The sequence below is a fragment of the Rhizophagus irregularis genome, chromosome 1, assembly GCF_026210795.1.
Source record: "Rhizophagus irregularis chromosome 1, complete sequence".
In the NCBI taxonomy this organism is placed as follows: Eukaryota; Fungi; Glomeromycota; class Glomeromycetes; order Glomerales; family Glomeraceae; genus Rhizophagus; species Rhizophagus irregularis.
The window spans coordinates 6,110,626-6,135,797 of NC_089429.1; the positions used below are offsets into that span (position 1 = coordinate 6,110,626).

A 25,172-nucleotide genomic window follows, 5' to 3' on the forward strand; every position below is an offset into this window, starting at 1 on the left:
CAGCACTATCAACCACGTGATCCCGGTTGACTCGAGTGCGAGTTCAACCCGAGTCAACTCGAGTTACATGAGTGCGAGTCCAGCATGAACGACCTAGTGGCGTCTCCTTGACAAGCCCCGTTAATTCTAATCCCTTGTACAGGATGTACCTTACATTCTTATTATCGCATGACATCAGACCTCGAGAACACAAATATTTTTCTAATCTTTTTACTTCTAAATATTATTTAGCTACTAAACCTCTACCCAATTTACGTTATATAGCATATATTATTTTTTACATAATCAAGACAATTCCACGACTCGAGTATCACAGCACAACATATCTTTATCACTTAAAAATGTTATAACAGAAATCGAAAAGGCTATTAGTTGTCATCATTCTATTACCCAAAGACTCATAGACTTGGCCGATTGATTTTAACCCTTATAACAATTTTCACTTTTATACAGATGGATCAGTTAAAAAGGCTCTCAACAATGTAAGAGTGGGTTCGGATGGATTCAAACCTCTCATCCAGCACCTCAAAGCTTTTTTCATGGGTCAACAGTATTCTTTCTCTCATCCTATAAAAGCGAATCTATGGGGATTCTCACAGCGCTTATCACACTTCCTTACCATAGCACTTGCATAATATCAGATATACACAGATTCGGCCAATTATATACAAACTTCTCAAAAGCGTTTAATTCACCAACACTTAGTCCACGTCGAAGATTAAGGCAGAACAACTCTCTGGTATGGGATTTAATTTTTTGGATAATCCACAATCGATAGTCGATACATCACATTAATTCAAAGCCCACAATAACGACAAATATAACGATAGAGCCGACGCTCTAGCGTCTGCTGGAGCTGAATTAGAAGATCCCATCATAGTTAATTATAAATTTTTCGATGCCACTTCTCTCAGATTCATTAATTAGAATAATATTTACATCGTTGATCGCAACGTAAGAAAATGGAGCAACACAGTTATTCAAGCACGCATATTTAATTCTACAGTCAATAAATTTTTCTCTAAAACAAATTGAAAATCAACTCACGCACGGTGTTATAGATTGGTATTATACCCAGCTTTGGCTTCACCACAACCCATATGACTCACCTACTAGCAACAAATTAGCTCGTGTTTGAGGATCTAAGATTAAAAAATCAACTCTTCTTTATCCCACGGCGGACATATTACAACGTAACTATCCGAAACTTTATACATCAGGATACAAACACTCATATTGGACTATGTACTACACATTTCGACGACTTTAACGTTGTCATTAGAAACACAGAATTAAACTCATCGCTCCATTCACAGCTCATGCAACGAACTTTACAATGGGCATCAATGATCATGTTAATAAATCAAAAGTTTTCCGAATTCTTTAAAACCTTGGTGATGGACCTGACACTTCCATTCCCATATCCCATCCGAGCTTGTTGTTACTTTACCACCTAATACCGACTGAACTTACGGCTTTATTCTATAATTACTTGAACAGAAATCTTTACGTGATCCCTAGATATATTGATGACTTCATCCGTGATTTACATTACGTGACATGAAATAGACGTGCATCTTCTTTCAAAAAATGGGAACTAGCACACAACATTCGACGAAAGGACAAAGATTTATTATCATAAACGATTAAAAAACAAGATGACACAAGACGCTCACGGCATTCTCCGACTGATAATCGTGAGAACCGTCACCATCGAAGTATTTGACCTGCCTTATCATAAAGCGAATGCGAGAATTGATGATAAAGCTTATATTAGATGGACTTCTAAGTAATTTCCTACATTCTGGAACTTGGGAATCTCATAGAGATATTTTACTTTTTAACCAAATAGGTTTTACCTTATTTTTTTCTAATTTGTCATGTTAGTTCCTTAGTGCGATTTATTTTTTATTCCCTAGCCCTTTTTACTCTCGTGTGTAGTGGGCGAGGATAAAATTTCAAGTACTAGTTAAGATGTAGCTTACAGTAAAAGATTTCCTTATTTAAACATCCTCATAATACAAGATTAAATGTTATAAAAGTGGTTTTAAATGTAAAATTTTTAAAAAAATTTTCTGTGGTTGTAGAGTAATTTTATCATCAAGATCCGAAGTATTTGATAGATTACTTTATAATAGAATGAAAGAAAAAACTTATTCCTCTGAAAGTAAAATTATATTAAAATATATTTATAACGAATCATTTAAAAAGAACCTTTAACAAAAGAAAATATAATTGAAGCTTTTTATGTAGAAGATTATTTCAATTACCACATTTTCAGAATTTATTATGAAAATTATTAAAAGTATTTTGTCTGTAATAAAATGCAAAAGTTAGATATACCTAAATAATTAATTTTTATTTTTATTTTTATTTAACAGTAATAGTTAGCGAATACAAATATACCTAAATAATTAATATCGATATTTCAGACCTTAAATTCGTAATTTGCATAGTAATAGTAATATCATGAGCATCCTTAACTTACGCATCAATTTAACGTACGCACCGGCCGGAGTTAAGTTTAACGCTATCACGTGCAAGTGCATAACTCCTAAACTCTGGTAGGATGTACGTACGCACGGCGCGTACGTTAAGGAACCTCGTAATATCATTAGTTCTTATTCTATTAGTTCATATACTCCCTTAAAAAATTTTTATCCGAATATTTCCATTATTTCTCTGACTTTCATAAAAATTCCGTGAAAATGATACATTCACGGAAAAATCATGGAAATATAAACATGGATCAACATTTTTTACAGGGACTAAATCTGATGATAGAACATATAGAAAAATTAGATGAAATTGTTAAAGATTCTATTTAAATATTATGCCCTGTTTATGATGTTCCTTTTTTGTCTTAACTGAGTTGTTAATAAAATTGTTAAATTACACTTGGATTTCCTAATTTTTTTCCTAATTGACTCGAAATTATTTGGTTAAATAACTTTTCTTAATGATTTAAAATACATATGAATGAGAATTGCTAATTTTTTTTAATTTCAATTAACTATAATATTTTACAATGTATTTACTATATTCACATAATTCACGCTTTCGATGAATTCCATATCCAGTACTCCTAATAAAACCGAAATCAATACAATCAATTAATAAAAAGATAATTTCATTAATTCCTTAAATTATGATTCAATAAAAAAACAACCACTCTAGCATTGGCCTCCAAAAAGTGATTAGAAATCTTGTAAGTCGTTTAAAATGAAATATTATATGGAAAAGAAAGATTATGGTGAATAACAAAGAAGCCATCTTTGTGTGACCAATTATTAATAAGCCATAATTAAAAATAAGAAATTTCATTATGAAATCATTTTCTTTTGACTTTACTTGCATATAGCTCAATATTAATTTTTTTTATTAATCACATGCTTCTGACCAGCATTATAATGTATATTAAGGGATTTGCGCAGATAGATGGTATGGCTGAAAAATTTTGAAGAATAGATCCGAAATTAAGCCTCAAAATAGGCTTATCTGGATGAATAATAATTTTATCCAGAGTGGCTGTAAAAATCCGCATTAGATCCGAATGGTTCTTTATAAATAGGATCAAGGATCAATTCATTAAAAAATTTTTTGAAAAATCTTCACATGAATTTTTTTCTTGATTCATTTAATATTTTTTTGCCAAATTTCAAAAATCTTATTACTATATATTAAATATATTAAAATATTATGAAATGACCTATTTTTAGAATACTTTTAAAAAGTGGTAATAACAACTCGATTTCATCTTATAAATAAATTTATTCCTATAAATTTAAATTTTCATGTGATTTCTTAAGAAAATTTTTTTCTCAGGGAATTATTAATTATTGTTGAAGATTATTTGAATCCAAATTATTCTTAAATAATGTAAATAATGAAAAATTATATATTTCTATTTTTAAAAATAATGGTGGAAATATTGTCTTAGTGTAATTAAATGATTCACACAGTATACAGATGATGTTTTATTCACATCAGATTGGAAGATACAAAAAATCAGTTTTTTTAATCCATTTCCTTTGCAAGTTATGTCAAAGCTCTTGAAAAAAGAAACAATCAACTAGAAGAAAAGGTAAAAGACCTGGAAGAGGAAAAAGATAAACTTTTTGCAAAAAGGAAAGAAGCAATCTTAAGTTTGAATGATAAGATTGAGAATGACTATTGTATAGATGAAAATATATATAAATATAAGTGGGTTGAGTGAGTTTCTTCAATTTTGAGAACATTATGGACCAAAATAAAAAGATCAAAATAGTCCATTGCAATCCCAACAAAGAGCATAGGAAGCAACCGAACTGCTTCATCTGTTCCATTGTGATCTTGCAGAACATTTCCAAATAAATGTAAAGGCCACATCAAGAATATGGCAAATGTTATCCAACACTAAATTAAAAGAAAAAAAGAACATTGCTATTAATGCAAAGTACAGACTACAGATAGTATATTATTTCTATCTCATAAATAAGAGGATAGAATTTTGTAGATTATTAGCTTAAACATTAAGGAAAATAATTGAGAGCTAATGAAATATTAATTAGTATTATATCTTAAAAAAAATAAATTTAAAAATACAACTTGTAATTTTTTAACCCTACTACCAGTTCCACCTCATTTTGGATGATAATTCTGAAATAAAAATTTTTGAGGATAACCAGTGTGTCTTGCAAATTGCTCATCTATATTGCACTAGATAAGTTTCAGATATTAGTTGGATCTCTATTCTGTAAAGAAAACAATAAACAGCAGGAAAAAAAATCTAAAACCTAGATGCTGTATTAAGGAACTTAATGCACAAATAACCCTTGTAAAGAACCAGCTTAAGGAATACTACTGGAATACTATGCAATCATAAATAATGGATTTCGGATGACTAGAAGTTATATAATCAATAATGGAGCAAACTATTGGCTTTAATACTAGTTTAACATATACGTTGACACCACTAAGAGATTTATGTTAAATTTTCCTGGCTTGATTTAAAATTTAATTTGATGATCACAAAATCAGCAACTTTAATTACCTGTATTTGTCAAATTTTACTGGTAATTTACAATAAAAAATGATCAGTAGAGGTTCCTCTTGTCATTTTCCTAATATGGGCGAAATTTTTTTACTTTATATGGGACTTAAAAATTATTTTAATTAATAAGTACTTATTAAGTTAATAATTGAATTATTAATTCTAAAAATTCTGATTGGTCAATTTTTAAGGAGATCACATGACTTCTTTTTTAATGCACAAAGTTGACAAAAAATTTATTGTTTAAATTTTATTCTTTTACAAATTACAATATAAAGTCAATTTCCTTAACTATTGTTGTTTCAATTAATTGTGGATTAAAGATTTCAAGTAAAGTAGGAGGCTCTGAATTATTGAATTATTATTGGATTCAAAAATATTAATATCATTGCTGATATTTCACCTAAATCATTCAAGATCCTTTTCATGACCTGAAGACTCATATGAACGCCTTCAAGTACAAGAATTTTACTATTCTTTTTATATCGGCAATTTCAGCATTGTATAGTTTTATTTAATATTTAAGCTCATCCACATCCATATTATCTTTATCTAATACATCATAATCATTAATATCATCATTTAATTCATTATAAATATTCAAAGAGCCTTTGGTTTTTTTAGACTTATTGATAATAGATTTTTCTTTCATATACCATGTTATTTGTACCATTTTGGCAGTTCTTATTGATGATAAGCAGTTATGGCATTCTGTATGTATATTACCCATAAGTAACTACATGGAATATAGAATACTGAATACGTGATTAAAATTCAGAAACTTGATTATCAGTTTAAAAAATCCCATCACTATTTATATATATAGAAGAAAAACAAAAATTCATTAAATGGATTCATTAGAGTAAAATCATGAATTAGCTTACTTGTGCCACCTTCTCTGTATGTTAAATTAAGCCATCAAATAATAGTTTTTGATAAAATTTTTAATTTTTTGATCTTCATTTTCGAAAAATAACAAATGATCATCATTATAACATTAAAAAAGATGAAATCAAAGTGCATATATCTGGGTTTTATATATGCCTACCAAATAAGGAAGATAATCAACTAATTCAGTTGGCAGAACTAGATTTTGAGACAAAATTTAACACTACTAAATTTTCAAATAATGATGATGATGATGATTACTTTTTTGAGTCAACTTCAGTAAATAAAAAATATCATATTTCATCACAATCAGAGGCTGAATTTTCAAATGGGTCAACGCTCTCTAACACTTCAACTGATACACAAAGATAGAAAAGACAAAAAAATATAAAAAATCTAAACAAGAACCTACAATTTCTATATCATCAGATGATGATAACAATGAATCTATAACCATTACCCATATGTAATATGTTGCAATGAGCTAAGCTCCATCATGGGACAAATTACAAATTTCTTCATTTAATATCAATTCAATTAAATCAGACCAATATGCTTTAAAAGAATATGAAAGGGTTTATTATACATAGAAAATTTTTTGAAGACTAACAAGATAAAAATAATAGATTGCACCAATGACAAATGCAAACAGATGAAAGAATTTAAGGAAAAGATGAGAAATATTTTATAGGAGGAAGCAAAAGAAAAGAAGGTTAACTATAAAATAGAGATTATGGAGAATGCACTATTAATTAACAAATATAATTTAATCTGAAAGAAAAATATAATAACAGAAGGTTATAGAAAATGGAGAAAGAAAGTTTCATACACAATATGGAAAAATGAAATATTAAATACTAGCGAGAAACTTAATGATCTTTTTATATATAATTTCAAAAAAGAATTTGATTGGCAATATACTTTAGAATTAATTAGCAATTGTATAAATTTTACTGCAAGACAATGTTGTGAGAAAAATACAAGAGATAGATCATATTGCATAAAAAATTTACTTAAAGATTTGCCAACTTATGATGTTCTCTATAAAAGAAATGTTAATTCAATAACAAGTGAATGCTGCAGAAGATGTGAGAAAAATGAAAAAGAAACATGGGAGCATATTTGGATATGTAAAGATAATGAATCAACAATTGACAAAATAGCACAAGAATCAATATATAAATATGAAATGTATTTACAAGATAATGAAAGAAAAGAAAATGTCACGATTTTACGAAACTATAATGTCAATTTCATTACCATTTTAGAATAATGTTTAATTGTTCTATTAGGAAAAAGTAGAATATGGGAGCTCTTGAGAGAAGTATATAATAACAATTTTAACAATTTAATGAACAATCGAGAAGAAAAAAAGATCATTAAAGAATTATGGAACTTTATATATGAAGAATTTAGATCAAGAATTTGGATGCCACGTTGTAAAGAAATTGCAAGATTAGAAAAAATTGCAGGTATACAAAAGCAGGATCTAAAGAGAAAAAGAGAAAATGATGAAGAAGATGATAAAAAAATTACAAAAAACGCAAAAACAAATAAAAAACATAGAAAAAATATAACTTTGAATAAAAATATTAATTTAACAAGAGATAGAATGATAGGATCATTAACGGAAGGGAATAGTAAAGGGCATACTTGGGATTTAACGCCAAAGACCTTTGATTTTAAAATTTAATTAGATTTAGTTTAGAAATTTACATCTTTAGTTTAGTTACTTTTTATATAAATATTAGAATAGTTTTGGGATAATTTAGATAGTTGTAAACTTAGTTATAGGGTTTAGTATTTCGATACTATGCTCTAAGTATTTTAAATTAATTATGTAAATTTTTTAAATTTGAAATAATTAATAAAATGCGTTACTATTATAAAAAAAAAAAGAATATGAAAGATTGCAAAAAATGTATAATGAAAAATAAATAACTATATATCAGTTATTTCTTAAAACAATTATGAATTGGATTTGCCAATCAATTAAAAATATACCAAAAAAAATCAACTATCTTAGAGTAAAAAAATTGTTTTTTTAAAAAAATGAAAAATTTCAATTAGAATAAATTATTTGTAAATTTACTAAAAAAAAAGAAAATACAAATAACAAACTAATTAATAATAACTTTATATTTTTATAATAAAGCCTAGTATAAATTGCTTGTAATTGCTCATAATCATTTTGAAAACAAAAATAAACAGAATGCTATTTTTTATTATAAATTTTACAGCTCTCATGAATGATAAACTCTTGTTGTTCTTTAAAATTAACCTGCTACTTTATCATAAATAAACATTTTTAAATATATAGCTTATTTTTAAGCATATAAGAACTGACATTTAACACCATCAAAAAGGCTAAAGTTTCTGCTTTAATTGGCGTAATCCAATTTTCTATCATAATATAAATCTCATCTACCAAATTAAAATTTTTGTCATAAATATTTAAATCTGCTATCCTGGCTGTGCCAATATCGATTACAGAACCATCTATATAATTTTTCCAGTGTTTTTCTTGATCTTGTCATTCATTAATAATAGCTTTTCTATATTTTTATTGTTGTTAAACACCAATTTTCTAATAATATTACCTTTATTGATTTTATCAATAGTAATTTCGTCAGTTGTTTATTGAAAATTTCTATCATCATTTGCTACAAAAGTACTAGGATTTTCTGTAAAAAATTTTTTGTAAAGGATTTTTAATTTGAAATAATGTTAAGTCACATCTGTTATTACTATATATGCTTTTTTTGTTCTTAATGTTATATTTGTTGAATATTTCTGATTTTTTAGGAAAAATGCAGCACTTGATTTTAATGACAAGACATACGGGTCTTGTTTGTATTTTGGTCTATCTATTGTTATAGCCAGTTCTTTAGCATTTACAAATGTAAACAAATGGAAAATGGTAAGCAGAAGGTATATAGGTAGGCGGGTATAATCAATAAATAAACTATATGTATAAACACTTAATAAACAATCCAATCAGATGTGTAGTATAGTACTGTACGTCAGCATATACTCCCAACACGAATAAAGGATAACAAATTTATATTTCATTAAATTCAAACAACAGTTTATTTAATATAATCATCAGAACCATTTTTATTAAGAAAACTCTTCTACTGAACTTGAACTTCATTCAACTACAGGTCTAATTACAGGTCTATATATATGTAAAAATACTAGACTAAAATATCTAACATATTGAATATATTAAATAAATTAAACATATTTGACATGTTGCATATATTTGATATGTTGAATATATTTAATATGTTGCATATGTTAAATATGTTAAACATATCAAACATTCGTAACATTCGTAACATTTGAAACATAGATCGACAATCCCGTGATTAAATTGAATTCTGGTCACGTGATCGATCGATCGCTACACTATTATCATCCTATTATCTAATTGGCACTCTTCATATTTTTTGAAAATTATGTGATGTACTATATAAACTAAGTCCTTTTTCTGTCCTATTGGCATACCATATGACACCTCAGATGAAGTATTATTGACCGATCCCAAAATTTTTTTGGCATCAGACTTGGCTGTAAATGGAATTAACTCTTCACCTTTTAAATAATTCGTATCATGTTTTTCCGTTAACATGTTAAATATTTGATGTTTGATTTTTCTATTGATGTAAGGCTTACTTGTCAATTATTTCGTTCTTTAATCTAGCCCAACTATTTTTTATTGACCCAGGTGTTGATTTAATGAATTTCTTATAAAACGGTTCTTTGAATGTTAATATATTCTTTCCATCTAAAGTTAACAATTGATCCAAAAAGATTATATTCAATTTTCTCAATTTACTTAATGATAAAAATATTGTGTCAGGAATTATTTCTCTTAGGTACTAAAATCGTGTTTTTTTTAGTAAGACAATATTTTCTAAAATGAAAGAATTAATTGTTTTTTAAGAATTTTTTTAAATCTTATGATCATGTCTTCCAATTTTAATGTATACAAAGGATTTTTGATAATAAAAGCAATTCTTGCAATCTAATTTTCATGATCATCCCTAATTCATTTTGGTCATTAATTTGAAGCACAAATTCATAATTTTCGCCTGTAATTGATTATCGTGAATGTTTTTTAATCCATATGTTTCTTTCATGTGTACTATCACATTGGGCACCATTCTTGCAAGACCAAATTTATTCTTGGAAAGCATTCTGAATGGCGCCATCATCTTATCACATTCAGTATCAGTCAACACAATTAATTGATAATTAATACGTTAAATATGAAAGACATCTGCTTATCCATCAATTTTTTTCGCAAGACCATTATTGATTTATTGATTGACAACAATTCTTTATTTCTTCTTTCACTTGATTTAGCATGTGTTTTCTTTGTTGTAGGCGTTAAACCATACACCTAATCTTTTTATCGACCCATTTTTTTGTGGGATTAATTATCATTTTCTTATTATCTCCAAAGATAACTTGGATTTCTTCGCTGTCATCCATTGTATTTTTGACCTTCAACAATATTATTAATTTTTATATCATTTAAGATATAAAATGAATCTGCAATCTCTAAGACCTTTTCCAGATTGTCTTTACAATCCAACATGAAATTCGTATCATCTATATATAATAAACCTGGGAAATTGATAGCAATTGGCTTATCAATATTTCAATTTTGTTTACCATCAACAAATGAAAATTTTAACCAAAAAAAGCTAAAAATATTTGAAAAAAAATCAGACAAAAAAAATTAATAATTAAAAAAAAAAAATTCCAATTAAGGTAAAATTTCATTAACTGAAATTGGATTAGTTGATTGGAATGCACGTAGATCAAATAGTTTTTGACCATAAATAGATCAGGCAGAGGCATGTTATGGGTTTTAATTTTATGGCATGGGATTTCAAATTACACAATTCAAATTATTTATGCAGAGACTAATCCAAACATCAGACAAATTTTTTTAGTTATATAGACTAGCAAATAGGTCAAAATCTTTATTTCATATTAAATTTATTCTGTATTATTAATTGACCTTGTAGCAATAATCAATTGTAATTTATCTTAAAAAAATTATAGATTGTCATTTCTTTTTTTCCTACAATTAAAAATCCCATGTTTTCGGTGAAATTTTCGCAATTTCCTAAATAATAAATGATCAAATGACTAGGAATATGTGAAAACAGAGCATATTTTGGTTCATTCACTGGAAGACATCCAAAAATATTTGGAATTTGGTCTGTATAAATACATGCTGAAATATAAGAAAGTGTATCAATACATCTAGCATTATTGACATAAGAATGATACATAAGAATGATAATTTGATAATTTATGATACATAACTAAGCTAAATAAGTATGAATTAGTAAACTAATTATCATTAAAATATATAAATTTGCAAACAATAATTAATAATTTTACCTGGGCATTTTGATACTTATTATTAATCGAAAATTACTAAACATTGCCTTTACCAGCATATGGAACTTGGGCAGAATTAAGAATATGAATGTAACTCTGCCCAAAATGCCATCCTAATGCTGGTAAAGGCAATGATCGCCCAGGTGATGTTTAGCAATAGTACCCTTAATCTTGTTAATGTTTAAGGGGGAGTGTAATCACGTGACTTTTAATTGACTATCATGGCGCAAAAATTTTTTTGTGCTATTCAGAACGTCCATGTCTAATAAAACATTTGTAAATTACTAAATATTAAAAAAAATATATTATTTTCTTACCTTTTGGAACCTGAAAGTTCACCAGGTATAGTTTTTATTTAGACTTAAATATTATATTTTGGAGAAAATATCAAAAGAAGTTCCAAAAAGGTTGCGAATCGCTTAGTGAAAGTTTAGAATCTCTCTACTGGAAAACATAATATTATTTTTTTAACAAAAAGCATTTTATCATTAATTAATTTAATATATTTGTATTCTATAGGTATTTTTTCACATATCTTTACAAAAATAATAATAAAATAATACATAATTATTCAAACTAAAGTACTTTTGTTCTTGGCTTCATATTTTAAATTTTTGCACCATTGATAGTCTTATTATAATTCACGTGACTACACGCTCCCCTTAAAGCTGAATAACGCGTCATGTAAATTCTTTGACTAGAATAAGCTTCATGTTTGCGATGGTGTGATATTAAATATGAAATGTCCAATTCTCCTGATGATAAAACACCTGTTTGAAAGATTTCATCACTTTCTTGGATAATTTTTTTATGGTTACGGTACATTTCGCTGAAAGTCATTTCGCCGAAGGAAAAATAGGGCCAACATTATGCAGAATTATTAATAACTCAGGCCAGAGATTATTTTTCGGTGAAATGGCTTTTGGCGAAATGTCCCGATACCTTTTTTTATCTGATTGATCATAAATAAAATCTACTTTTATTTTGACTCTGTTCTATATCATTAGTTTTTTCCAAATTTAAAATGTCATGTGCTAACCAACTCCGCAGCCTCACTAATTTCATTTAATTCACAATTGGCTTTTAATTTCTTCTAACTCATCATCATCTTGATTTAAATTAACATATAATAAATCACTTTCACTAGCTGATATATGTGTAATAAAAGTTCCACTGTAAAAAAGTCTTTTATAAATGACGAATTCAAGAACGCAATTGCTTGTTCATGGGCTTAATGAATAATCAAATCTATTTCATCATCTGTAGGATATGTTGTTAAATTATGACAATAGTTTCTTCATAATAATTCACTATGTAAACACAAATAAATTAATAATAAGGTATAATTGAATTAGGAAATATAATAGTATGAGTTTAATACATATGCATAATTTTGAAACATTTTGCAAAGACAGCTACCATTTTTTCATGGTGATGCTGGGTTGGTTTTGAGAAGCTTATAAATCAATTATTATTGGCGCTGTATATTATTATAATGAATATTTAATTGTAACTTACGTATTCTGAAAAGAGCAATAATTGAATTTCACTTATATTTTTTAAATTTTAATAACTAAATTATAACATTTGAGCATAATTGGGGTGAAAGAATAAATAATATGTAGCATAGTGTGTCAATGTGTTAAGTTATCGGATAACAGATATTAGATTTATCCAAAAATCTGCATAAGTTTAAATCGTCATATTGGATGACTATCCCGCAGTATAATCCAAGTTAATAAGAATTAGGCATTATAGACCAAAATATCTGTTTACTTAATAATTGGATAATTTATATGGCTGTAGCACACTGATTTTTTGTAGTTAGTTATCTAGTATGATGATTTAAACTTAGTTTGATAATATAGATAATTGGATAAATCCAATATCCGTTTATCCGATTAATTAATTAAAGGGTTGACACACTAATAAATGTAGCACAATTTTGAAAAAAGCAGTAAATGGTTAAGGGTATTGCTAAATATCACCAGTGGTGACGGTCACCAGTGGTGGATTTATGATGTAATGCCGGTCAGTGGTTTATTAAATTTTAATTCAGGCCAAAAGTGCATCTTAATGCTGGTATGGTGACAATCACCGCTGGTGAGCTTTAGCAATTTTCAATGGTTAGTAATACTAAAATTAGAATATTTGAACGTCCTATTCCAATAATATCTTTATTATTCATTGGAATTGAGGTGAAAGAATGATATGTAGCATAGTGTCAATCTGTTAAATTATCGGATAAACGGATATTGGATTTATCCAAAAATCTGCATTATCAAACTAAGTTTAAATTATCATATTGGATGACTATCCCGCAGTATAATCCAAGTTAATAAGAACTAGTTTATATGGTCTGTAGCACACTGATTTTTATAAAATTTAGGTTAATTTATGATATCAGACTATACTGCAGGTTAGTTATCTAACATGATGATTTAAACTTAGTTTGATAATGCAGATAATTGGATAAATCCAATATCCGTTTATCTGATTAATTAAAGGATTGGACACACTAATGTAGCACAATTTTGAAAAGAGCAATAAATGGAATTTCACTTAAATATTTTTTAATTTTTTAATAACTAAAAATTATAACATTTGAGCATCCTATTCTAATAATATCTTTATTATTCATTAAAACGTTTTTGTTTCTCTACAAGAAATAAATAGTTATTTTCAGAAATTAACTTACTATTATCACTATTATTGACTTAACTACTAGTACAATATTATTATGACAGACATTCAAGAAAAAACAATACTTCTTATTGGCACTACAGGTAGTGGTAAGTCTACCTTAGGTAATGTGTTAATTAACAAGAATGGTAACTTTGAAGAAGTATTTGCAGAAGGCGAATATAGTGTTAGTGAGACAAGGAATATTAAATCTGAAAGAGTGGAAATAGAGGGAATTAATTACAGATTAATTGATACTCCAGGGTTTGGGGATACATCCCTTGAAGTTATTAAAATTCCTCCTACTTTAGGAGAATTGAACGAATACATTCAGCTTGGAGTAGATTATGTTTTTTTTGTGGTCAATAAAAAGTTTGATAACAAAAATTTAGACATTTTTAAATATTTGAAAGAAATTTTTTTTGATGATGATGTAGTTAAGTATATCACGATTATTTTTACTCATTTCCCTAAGTTCAAAGTAAAAGGAATATGTGAGAAAGGCATAGAAATATTGAGAAATGAAAGTGAATCAATTGCCGACATAATAAATAATGTTAATATTATATATGTAAATAACGCTACTATTCTTGACGATAACGATGTCTCTAATAAAAATGCTAGAGAAGATTCCAGAAAAAAAATTCTGGATCATTTAAAGTTATTTCAAAATGAAGAAAAGTGCAAACCTAGATTGGGTGATTTACATGAAAGAATTAAAAAATTGAATGAAACAGTTTTAACACAGAAGAAAGAACAACTTAACGAAACTGGTGAATGGGTAGAGAGGTTAAGGATTTTCATTGAATGGAGAAAAAGTATGAAAGAAGTAATAATGAGTTATATGACAACTTGGTCCTTTCATGTTAAAAATTGTGAGATTTCGGCAGGACGCGGAAGACATATTAATATAGTAGGAAAAGGTTTTAGTGGTGTTAAAAAGCCACTAGGTCTTGCAATAAGTGTTGCTGGTAACGCGGTTGAATTTGGTTGTGAATTTATTGAAGTTGCTGTAGAACATATATACTATCATAAGATTTCAAATAGGATCAAAGAAGATAAAGAAAAAAGGTCGATGCTTTTAAGAAAAGAATTAAGTAATCAAATTAAAGATCATGAAATTTTAAACAGAGATTCAACTGAGATAAGAGAAAATTTAACTTGGCTTCATGATATAAGAGATACATTTGAAAAACTGTGTGTGTTAGTTGAGGAACGAAGGACTAATTATGGTGAAAATTCTGAGTCTAATGAAACAAGTGGAATTAATGTGACTGATCAAGATGAGTCAGTTGAAGTGAAAAACTACTTTTATACAATAATAAATAAACAAAAAAAATTGTTTCGTGATAAATTGCGGGAGGATGATAAACTTCTAGAAATAGAGCAAAAAGAACTCCAAGAGAAATATAACATCAAAGAATATGAAGTAAAGGAACTTGAGGCAAAATTAGAGAAAGAAAATTTAACTTTTTTCTCAAAGGCTCAAATCTAAGTTTCTTCTAGGCAAGATTAGTAAGCCCGTTTTCGATTTCTATATATATGGCTTATTTTAGTCAGAAACATTAGTGAATAAAATTAATAGTTATACACAGAATAAATGAAACAAGTCTTAAGATATATTTTTTCAATTTTATAGCGTAATTTCAGTACTTTGGTTAAATGAAATAGGTCTAGGAGGCTTAAGTAAAGTTCTATAGCATATAGGGAATTATTCAAATATTAATTTTTATAAAAATAGCTTAAATATCCTCAAAGGTATGAATATTTTTATGTGAAATTACTGTGCCGCGCGCAACTGATTTTTTCACTTTATGGTGTAATTTTAGCGCTTTTGTTAAATGAAATAGGCCTTTGAAGAATAAGCAAATTCATTCTGCAGGTGTAAAAATTACTTAGATAATAATTTTTATCAAGCTGACTTAAATATTCATGGAGTAATTAGCATTTTTTAAAGATTTTAAATAGTGTTTGTTTATTTGTTTATTAAATTTAATAAAGTGTAAAAGCATTATTTTTTAAATGTTCTTATTGTAAAAGTGATAAAATATTTTTTTTATTGTAATATCCTAAGAAAAAAATATCACTTTTTTTCTTTTTTTTTTGATTTCGGCTTTTTTAAGATAAATGTTAGTATAAGCCAATCAAAATTTAGACGCCACAAAATCACGTGGGGAAGAAAATTTGTTGGTAAATAGCCGACTCCTCGTCGTTTTCCTCAAATATTTCGCTCAGGGCGTCAGCAATCTCGTCATCCTAACCACTACTTATATTCTTTGTTCTTGATATTCGTACTCTCCTATTTCTATATTGCTTAAATGCTCTTTCGGTGATGTCGAGTGTCGACGCCAAATAAATATTCAGTTCTTTTGTCTTATTAACTAGTTTCGTTTTAGAAAATCTAATTTATACTATTTTCATTATAGATTTTTCGTATAAGTTCTGTAAATCGTTTGATTTCATGTTGATTCGTGTTCAAGTGCTTTTGGAATTTGAATATGCACGTAGTAACTATTCCTCTTATTAGGCCAACATACGTCCCTGACGCTCTTAGAAAATCTGCTATACGTTCGTCTTCTTCTTCCGGGTTCATGTTGGCCTGAAGTAAAATATCACTTTGCTCGTTTATATCTTTCTTCGCAAAGTTCTCCAAAACACCAAAGACTTCTTTTGACACGTTTATACCCATATTTTAAAACTTTTAATGAAAGTCCTATTGTAAAAGGTTTCAAAAAATAAATTTGCTGCGGATTTCTATTGAAAATGACAGAAAGCGGAAAGAGTTTTTCAGTTCTATCTCTTTTTGAGAGTTTTTGTTCGTTAGAAGATGTGTTTTGATTGCGATAACACATTTAGGGTAGTGTTTCGATCCGGGCAGAAACCGTCATCCGGATAAATTAAAAAAAATATCCGGTTTCTATCCGGATTATCCGACTCGGATAAAAATCCGGATATATCCGGGTAGAAACCGAAATCCGGATAAAATTATTTAAATTTTTTTTACTGTAGATCATTTTTAATAAATAAAATTCGTGGCATTCATTTAATTTAATGTGGCATTTAATTAATTAAATATATGGCATTTAATTAACTACTAAATTCGTGGCATTTATTAAATTTATGACAATTAAATTTCGTGGGATTGATATAAAAATTTATTTATAGCATTTATTTTTTTATTTATAAATTTAAGTACAGTTAGTTAATGTAGTCCTAAGCCCTAACCAAAATAAATAAATACTGTAATCATTTTCTTGGATTTTTTTGTAATTTCACTTGAAACATATTTTTGAATAGTGGAAAATAATTCATAAAATTATGGAAAACAGTAACGTTCAAGATTATATTACTCTAAGTGAAAATGAAGAGTCCAGTGATGAAGTTACAGAAATTACTCTAATACTAAAAAGAGGATGACCTAAAAAATTATCTAGGACACTTGGAAAATAAAGGATGATAAGTGCTAGTAAAATAAGTTAACTATACTTGAATTAACAAGTCAAATATCAAATAATCCAAATCCCTTTAAACTAACTACTACAATGACTAAACCACAAACAAAAGTGAGTTGGGTATGGGAATATTTTGTTAGAAAACAAAGTGAAAATGGAGAAATACGTGCATATTGTCAGTTTATATCAGATAATGGAGAAAATGTACAAAAAGTTATAAATATGATGGATCTGTTGTTAAGCATGGAATAACACCACCCACAGAACACATTATATCTGAAAACAAATCAATAATAAATGCCGCGAATTTAATATATTAAATTCAAATTATGTGACAAATCTTGTGACATAACTTAAAATTTTTCCTTGTGGTTAACGAATAATTAAAACAATAAAAAAAAATATTTAAAGTAATCATATATAATATTTTAACTCATCTGAAAATATATGAAATGTTATGATTTAAATTTTTTTAAAATTTTTTTTTATTTTTTATCCGGATTCCGGGTCAATCTGACCATTTTTTATCCGGATATTTATCCGGGTAAAAACCGTAATTATCCGGATACCTAAAAAAAAAAATTATCCGGGTTTATCCGGTTGAACCCAGCAACGGATCGAAACACTAATTTAGGGTGTAAATCAAGAATTAAGAGGACATCTATTACACGCGGTTAAAGCTAAATGTTGTATTCGCGGGGTTATTGCCGAAATATATTCACAATAAATTGCTTCATTACTTTCATCAATTGTCCCCATATTATTTAACCTGAGATGTATATCTTTAAGACAATGTAAAAAATAATCAATTTTGTATTTCTTTATATAAATGATGCAATATTGTAAGACAAAAGCGAAAAAAAAATTTTTATTTGGTGCAAATTGTGGCATGTCTATTATTCGACCAGATTCAACTCATGCTTCGTTAGCACCTTTCTCAGGTCTTTCTTAGTTCTGTATGATGAGGGCGATCTCAACTTTTTCTTTTTGCACTTCTTAGCAAAATTTGCGAGACTATATGCTAGACGACTAGACCACTAGGCATTCCCCACCTTTCATAACTTTCCTGAGTCAAGATAAGGAAACTACGACCTCTAACCTCTCGCTTGCGAATTATTTCCAAATATTCCAAGTCCACCTCATCAAGTTCTAAGTTCTTTTTCAAGAATTTTGATAAGCTCCTCTGTTTTTTATTTTTTAATTTCTTCCGCTTTCACATATTTCGCTTTCATGGTATTTGTTTTCATATTGTTTGGAATTTTTTTTTTTTGGGTAAAAAAGTTTCGTAAAATTCTTTCTAAATTCTTTCAAAACACATGATTTCTCTTTTCTTTCTTCTTAATACAACACTTTCATTCTTTCTAAAGTGCCTATATATATAAATACCGTGCAATCGGGTATTAATTAAATTAATGAGATTTTATTTAAAATTTCTTAATACTCTTTAATCTCCTTAAAGAAATAATTCATTTCATATTTTCAAAAAATGAATTTTAAAGGGGACAGTGAATTAGTATAAAATGGAAGAAAATGTTAATAACCGTTCAATATCTGACGCAAAATAACGGTTTCATAGATTTTCATTGATTCCAATTTTAGGCAATGATGCCCTCAGTGATGACTTCTTTGACATAAATAAATATTTAAATATATTGTAAATCATTATAAGTCGAACCTTTGTGATGATTAAACTATCCAATGTATTATTTTATTATAAATTTAGAAATGTTAACTGTTAAGAAAAGTCAAAAAGGCAATTATTTGTTTTATTTGTTTTGCAACGTAAATATAAAATTTCTAAATGCAACCACCTGAAACAGGTGATTTTCATTGTGTGATACTGATCGCGTGACAGTCGTGACACCGACGAAATAAAATTTTTCTTTTTTTGGTATTCACGTTTACAAAAAAAGAAAAAAATTAGTTGCTAAGAAAAGTCAAAATGTCAAAAGCTGTTTTTTTGTTTTGCAAATTTAAATTTATAATAAAGATGATTTTCATTGTATTGTCACGAATGTCATGCAGAAGCAAAAATTATCTTTTTGACCCTGTACGACATCCTTTTTTGACCCTCCTATATGTAATACAGTATATGCGGGTCAAAAAAAATAACACGAGGAGGTCAAAAAGGTAATTTTTGCCACGCAGAAATTTGAGCGTCCTGTTCACGTGACACAAACGAAATTAAAAAAAAAATGAAAAAAAATAAAAAAAAAATCTTTTTCGTAAATTCTTGTCCAAAAATTACTGCAGATAAAACTACGTACAGAGAAAATAGAATGCAAAGGAAAACGACATTCCAGAATTTACCAAAGACCTTGAAGAACAACACCTATTGTTTTTCTATATATAGAATATTTAAACGTAAAAGTTTTACAGTGCAATATATGGGAATTAACAATATATAATATCTTACAGTTTCTAATTTTCGTTAGTATTATTCTGTTGAAAGATTTAAATGAAAAAATGTACAATATTGTGTAATGACTTTTTTAGACTTTTTTTGTTTATTTTTTTGTTATAAATAGAAGAACTTTAGAGATTTTTTATGTTCAATTTTTGAACCCACTCTATATACAATTATTTTAAAGTCTTTTATTTTTTTACATTTCAAGAAACTCTATACAAAATGAATTTTATTCAGATTCAATCATATATAGGATTTTGGATAGGTGCAGTTGTTATGGTAAATCTTTTATTTGAGTCAATTAAAAAGTTATTTCTTTAAATATCAATATTTTATTCTTTTTTATAGATATCTTTTCATAATTTGTTCATTTCGGTGATAATGTACAAAGCTCGTCAAACAAATACTTCGAATATGCTTAAAATTATTTTCAATTTTGGTAATATCATGCGTTATGGAACTATTCTCGGTCTTTATATGACACCAAAAATAGCTACGCACACTCAATGTATTGCTCTTCTGGAAGTTACAATGATCGGAAATATTATAGTGAGATTATCATTATCAGCGTCCTTGTTATGGCGTTTAAGACAAATACGTAACGTACAAAATCATAGGTTAGATAAATGGATAAGTATTATATTATTTTCAATAAAAGTTGCACTGTCGGTAGGTTTTTTGTTAATAATAGTTTACTCTCTTTATTAAATAATAATAATAATAATAATAATCCACTATTATTTTCAGATTCCATATCTTATTTTTCAACGGGCATCTACCGAATACGTTCCTGAAGTCGATGTAGTTATTTGTGATGTTGTCACTCCTAGTCCTCTACCTTATGCTGTTAGTGGAATTCTCGTGGAATTTCTTATCGATATATTTGTAACTTTCCGCTTAGTTCAAATATTAGTCAGTGCTAATAAGAATGCTTTTCAACTATCAACAAATATTAAAAGCAAACGATCATTATTCACAGCTGTTATGTATTGGAATTTCTTGCGATTATTCATATCTTTCATCTTTCATATTCAAGCTATTACGGATATTGTAAAATTCTCTTCCGAAGTACCATCATTTACTGTAAAAGGAATAATAACTATTGCATTATCTTATGTAATTACTACTGATGCTGAGATTGTTCGAATCATTGAGGGAAAAGATAAAAAAAAAGTATCAAGTGGTGGTTCGGCAGGAACCGAAAAATCACTCAAAAGTATACATAGTTCTCATTATAATAGTAACGATCTCCCTAAATATTCATCGCATGCTCAAACCAGTTCAACTCACAGTCAAATTGAAAACAATAAAATAGCTGTTGTGTCAATGAAAAGATTGTCGTTCTTTGAGTGGGCAAATGTTGTAGTAGGGAAACGTCTCTGTAGAAATGATGATGGAGAAGAATATAAAGAAGATAATAAATATGATAATGGGAATACGGAAGAAATAATAGATACTAGTCTTCCAAAATCATCTAAGATAATGATCTAGAAAAAGATCTTTCATATAATCGAAGTAGTAGTAATTTTAGTGGCGTACCTTCAGTAACAGAAATGTCAGCGCTTGATGAAAATCGTTGTTATCCAATAGTTTATAATTCTATAACTCATAATTCCATACCACGAACAATTTTTAAAAATATAAAAAATTAGATAGTATTTATTCTTCATTTATTTAGTATTTTGTATTTCTCTGTCTATTTTTCTCCACTTTACTATTTCTCCTTAGAAAAATGTATATTATTATATTATAGATAGCACTCTTTTCTGCATTTATTTATACATAATTCTTAATTACGTTATAAATGTATAATAAATTATAATCTTCGCAAAGCGAATAATTTTACCTTTAATTAAAGTTATTCCTATAATCAGTTTCTGCTTTTTCAGTAAATACAGTATACGAATTGGCTAGTATGCTGTGTAACAGAAATAAAATGCCAAGTCTTTATGAACAAAAAAATGGAAATGAACGTGCATAAAAAAAAAAATCTTAGTTAGTTTAGCACTTTAGCTCGTATTACAATGTTCTAGTGCTTATTTTGTAAACACCCTCTTAATTTCTTTATTCACTAATAAAAATCCACATATTTTTCATTGGTTTTCCTACTTTTTACCTTGTTCTTCACTACTCTTTTTACATGTCTTTTCATGCGATTATGAACGACAATAATAATTTGAAAGAGCAGCTAGAAATTTAAAAAAAAACAAAATGATATGAAAAAAAAGGAAAAAAAATGCGAAAAATTAATTAAAAAAAATACAAAAAATTAAAAAAATAATTTATTAGAAAAAAACAATTTGTTTTTCTATTTTTATTTCTAGAAGAGTAGTTATCGGTATCTATAACATTAACAGTATATATATACATAAAGGAATACAGGGACTATTCAGGTTATTAGAATTGCGAATCTAATCCCACAAAGTAGTTATGCAAGACCTCACCCTTCGAACTAAACTATACTGGTAGGAAAACTACGCTACTACCAGCACTGAGAATTAACGTAATTTGCATCTTAAAAATTTTTTATATATTTTTTACGCGAAATCACGTGACTTCGATTAAAAGATGCAAAATCCCAATACTTGAATTTCTTCCAACCCTCTTCTTTATCCTTGCTTTTTCTTCTTCGTCTCCTCGTTCTTCTTCTTCTTCGAAATTCGTGGCTTAATTTACATTTTTTCTTAAAAATTTTAGATTCTATTTTACCATCTTTTCATGTAGGCGCAACTTCATCTTCAAATCCAGCATCTACTTCACTACTATTAGCGTTAGTTACTTCAGCAAAATCCACTACAGCTGCTTCTACGCTGTTGCACTTAAATATAAATCCAATTACAGAGAATAAACTTGAAGTATGAGTATTAATAGTGTTGAAACTATTGGAACTATTGGGACAATGGATTCCGATCCTTGAAGAAATTACAAATACAATATCATCGTGAAGCTATGTCAATAGGACATGAAATTTAAAGTGAGGCTGCACGCCAGGACCTTCAAATTTATAGTACCACTCAAATGGAAAATCAAATGAATAAGAAAAATAAAAGCCAAAGAAATATGAAGTAAGAGATTTAGTGAGAATTTCTATTCCAAAAAATGATCGTCCCACACTTCCAGATGTAAAATCATACATCTCTTAGGATCAAAATTTGGGATTATTGAATATTAGTTTATATTATTCACCCGGAGAAATTGAGCCACTTGGTATAATGTCTTTCCCTAAACTCTGAACTTAGCAATTTGCCTTCTAAAAAAATTGTCAGAGAAGCTGCACGTTTACAGTGTGCTGGACCAGTTACAGGTACTATTTGTAGTAAAAATTGTGAAATAAAAATTATACACAGTGCTGTTTTTAATAAAACTTTATTTAACTAAATGCAATACAAATACTATACAGCAAATATAAATCAAAAGTTTGTCCTACAATAAAAAATAAATGACTAAAAAACTCTGAACATAAATTCAAATATTAAATACCCTTCCAATAATTCTGGACGTTAATTTCAAGTCTCCAAATTGAAATCTGCAAAAAAGGGAAGTAAGATGTTCTTGACAACACTTTCAAAAATACCTTATTCAAGAGTCTCGAACGTCAATCCAAGCCTTTAAACCTAAAACTTATAAAAAAAAAAAGTAAATACCAATATGTGTCCTTATTTTCTCATTCTTTATCCATCAGAAAATATCGTAATGTTGCATTTTTGCAATATCTGCAGTGATAAAATAAATGTTATAAAATCGATAGTTTTATAGGACCCCGAACAATATATAAATAGGTCATAGAAAATTGGCAAAATTTTACTATTAGCTCTACGCATTTTTTCAGGGCCGGAATTATGATAATGTCAGTCAGTTACTAAATAAAGTAATATATTTCTTACCAACGTTATCAAAATTTATCTAAAAAAGGAAAGATTTTCATGATTATTTTAGCCTATTCTACGCGTTATTTCTTGTTACCTATTTCAGTATTGCTCGGGGTCCTAGTTTTATGCATGTTAAAAGATAATATAAAATTTTACTCTAGAATTGAAAGAAAGGTCGGAAAGGAGTTTGAAAATATTTGATACTAAGAATAAATTAAGCATCCGATAAAGTTAAATTAATCATAATTTCTCGTTCGCTGTCAAACAATATAGTTAAATCGAATTTAACTAGTGTAGCGACAAATGACAGATGAATTATCATTTACATTTGCCGTTTGGTTTTAACTGGTTGATTGACCAATTAAGACAATTAACCGCTGGTTAAAGCATCTTAAATTTTGGTTTTATTATCAATATTGCCAATCACCTGTATTCTAATTTCTAAAGGGTCAAAGGTAAAAATGTTGTGGCGTATTTACACCTGTTCCATACAATTTAACAAAAAATAGAGCATACGTTACTTTTCCTTAAACTTTGCCAATTATTTCAACTTTTTAATTCATTTTTAACCTGCAGTAGTTTCGAACGATCCATTACATTTTCGCTACATTAGATTTTAACATATTGGCTGATATAAATTTTACCAAATTACGTTTATAAGATAGCCGATAAATGAATTCACTTTAAGTTTACACGTTTGTAATTTTAAAGATTACTAAAAACGATTTTTAATAATTCATAAAAAAAAATTTCAATAATACAAACCAAGTCGTTTATTATCTCATGTCCGAATTAATTTAATCGATATACTTTAAACTAAAAATTGTAACTTTTAAATTTATAGAAATTTTATTGCTCTCTATTGTAATATAAAATAAAATAGTTATTTTACAAAGAATATTTATTCCAATATTTTCAAAATATTCATTTAATTCTGTATCAACCTATTAAAATCTTCGATGGTAGAATTAGGCTAATTCCGGCCAATTTTTCCATGTTCCATACAAAATACCTAATTTTTTTAAATACGAGGTATTTTAGTCAGTATAATACGGTAAATATTATATCCTAAATATTGAAGAATGATAAGTAATAATATATATTCCTTAACTTATAAGATTTCGACATTGTGTTTTGGTGGAATAGAAACTATTTATCATAAACCAGGCGTCTTTCAAGGCCGGAATTATGTAATGCTGGCTATATTTCCAAAAAAAGAAAGAGTGGAATGAAATTACTAATTGTAAAACGTTATACAATCGGCATGTTGATGATCTCAATGTAAAGGCTCTTTTTTAGGATTAAATGTTTGAGGCTGACATTAAGTTTAATGAGACAATGACACATTTACTATAAAAATTATTTGTTTTCTACCAAACGATAAAGCAACTAATATGGCACTTATTTTTACAATAAAT

The 25,172-nt window shown here is 27.7% G+C and overlaps 4 protein-coding genes across 4 annotated transcripts; 3 read left to right on the forward strand and 1 right to left on the reverse strand.

Annotated features, from left to right (window-relative positions):
* Positions 1 to 7,271: 7,271 nt before the first annotated feature.
* On the forward strand, positions 7,272 to 7,613 carry OCT59_001281 (uncharacterized protein; the record flags this gene model as incomplete). The annotated part of the gene is made up of 1 exon (XM_066139447.1): positions 7,272 to 7,613. The coding sequence occupies one exon, from the start codon at positions 7,272 to 7,274 to the stop codon at positions 7,611 to 7,613; it is 342 nt and encodes a 113-aa protein (XP_065988849.1).
* A 6,471-nt stretch (positions 7,614 to 14,084) lies between these two features.
* OCT59_001282 (uncharacterized protein) lies at positions 14,085 to 15,521 on the forward strand (the record flags this gene model as incomplete). The annotated part of the gene is made up of 1 exon (XM_025311110.1): positions 14,085 to 15,521. The coding sequence occupies one exon, from the start codon at positions 14,085 to 14,087 to the stop codon at positions 15,519 to 15,521; it is 1,437 nt and encodes a 478-aa protein (XP_025174953.1).
* A 761-nt stretch (positions 15,522 to 16,282) lies between these two features.
* Positions 16,283 to 16,715, reverse strand: OCT59_001283 (uncharacterized protein; the record flags this gene model as incomplete). Its single annotated transcript, XM_066139448.1, has 2 exons — positions 16,283 to 16,427; positions 16,564 to 16,715. 2 exons carry the CDS (start codon positions 16,713 to 16,715, stop codon positions 16,283 to 16,285), a joined length of 297 nt encoding a protein of 98 aa, XP_065988850.1.
* Positions 16,716 to 20,107: 3,392 nt separating this feature from the next.
* OCT59_001284 (uncharacterized protein) lies at positions 20,108 to 21,376 on the forward strand (the record flags this gene model as incomplete). The annotated part of the gene is made up of 3 exons (XM_025326681.2): positions 20,108 to 20,164; positions 20,234 to 20,554; positions 20,633 to 21,376. 3 exons carry the CDS (start codon positions 20,108 to 20,110, stop codon positions 21,374 to 21,376), a joined length of 1,122 nt encoding a protein of 373 aa, XP_025174954.2.
* Positions 21,377 to 25,172: the final 3,796 nt, after the last annotated feature.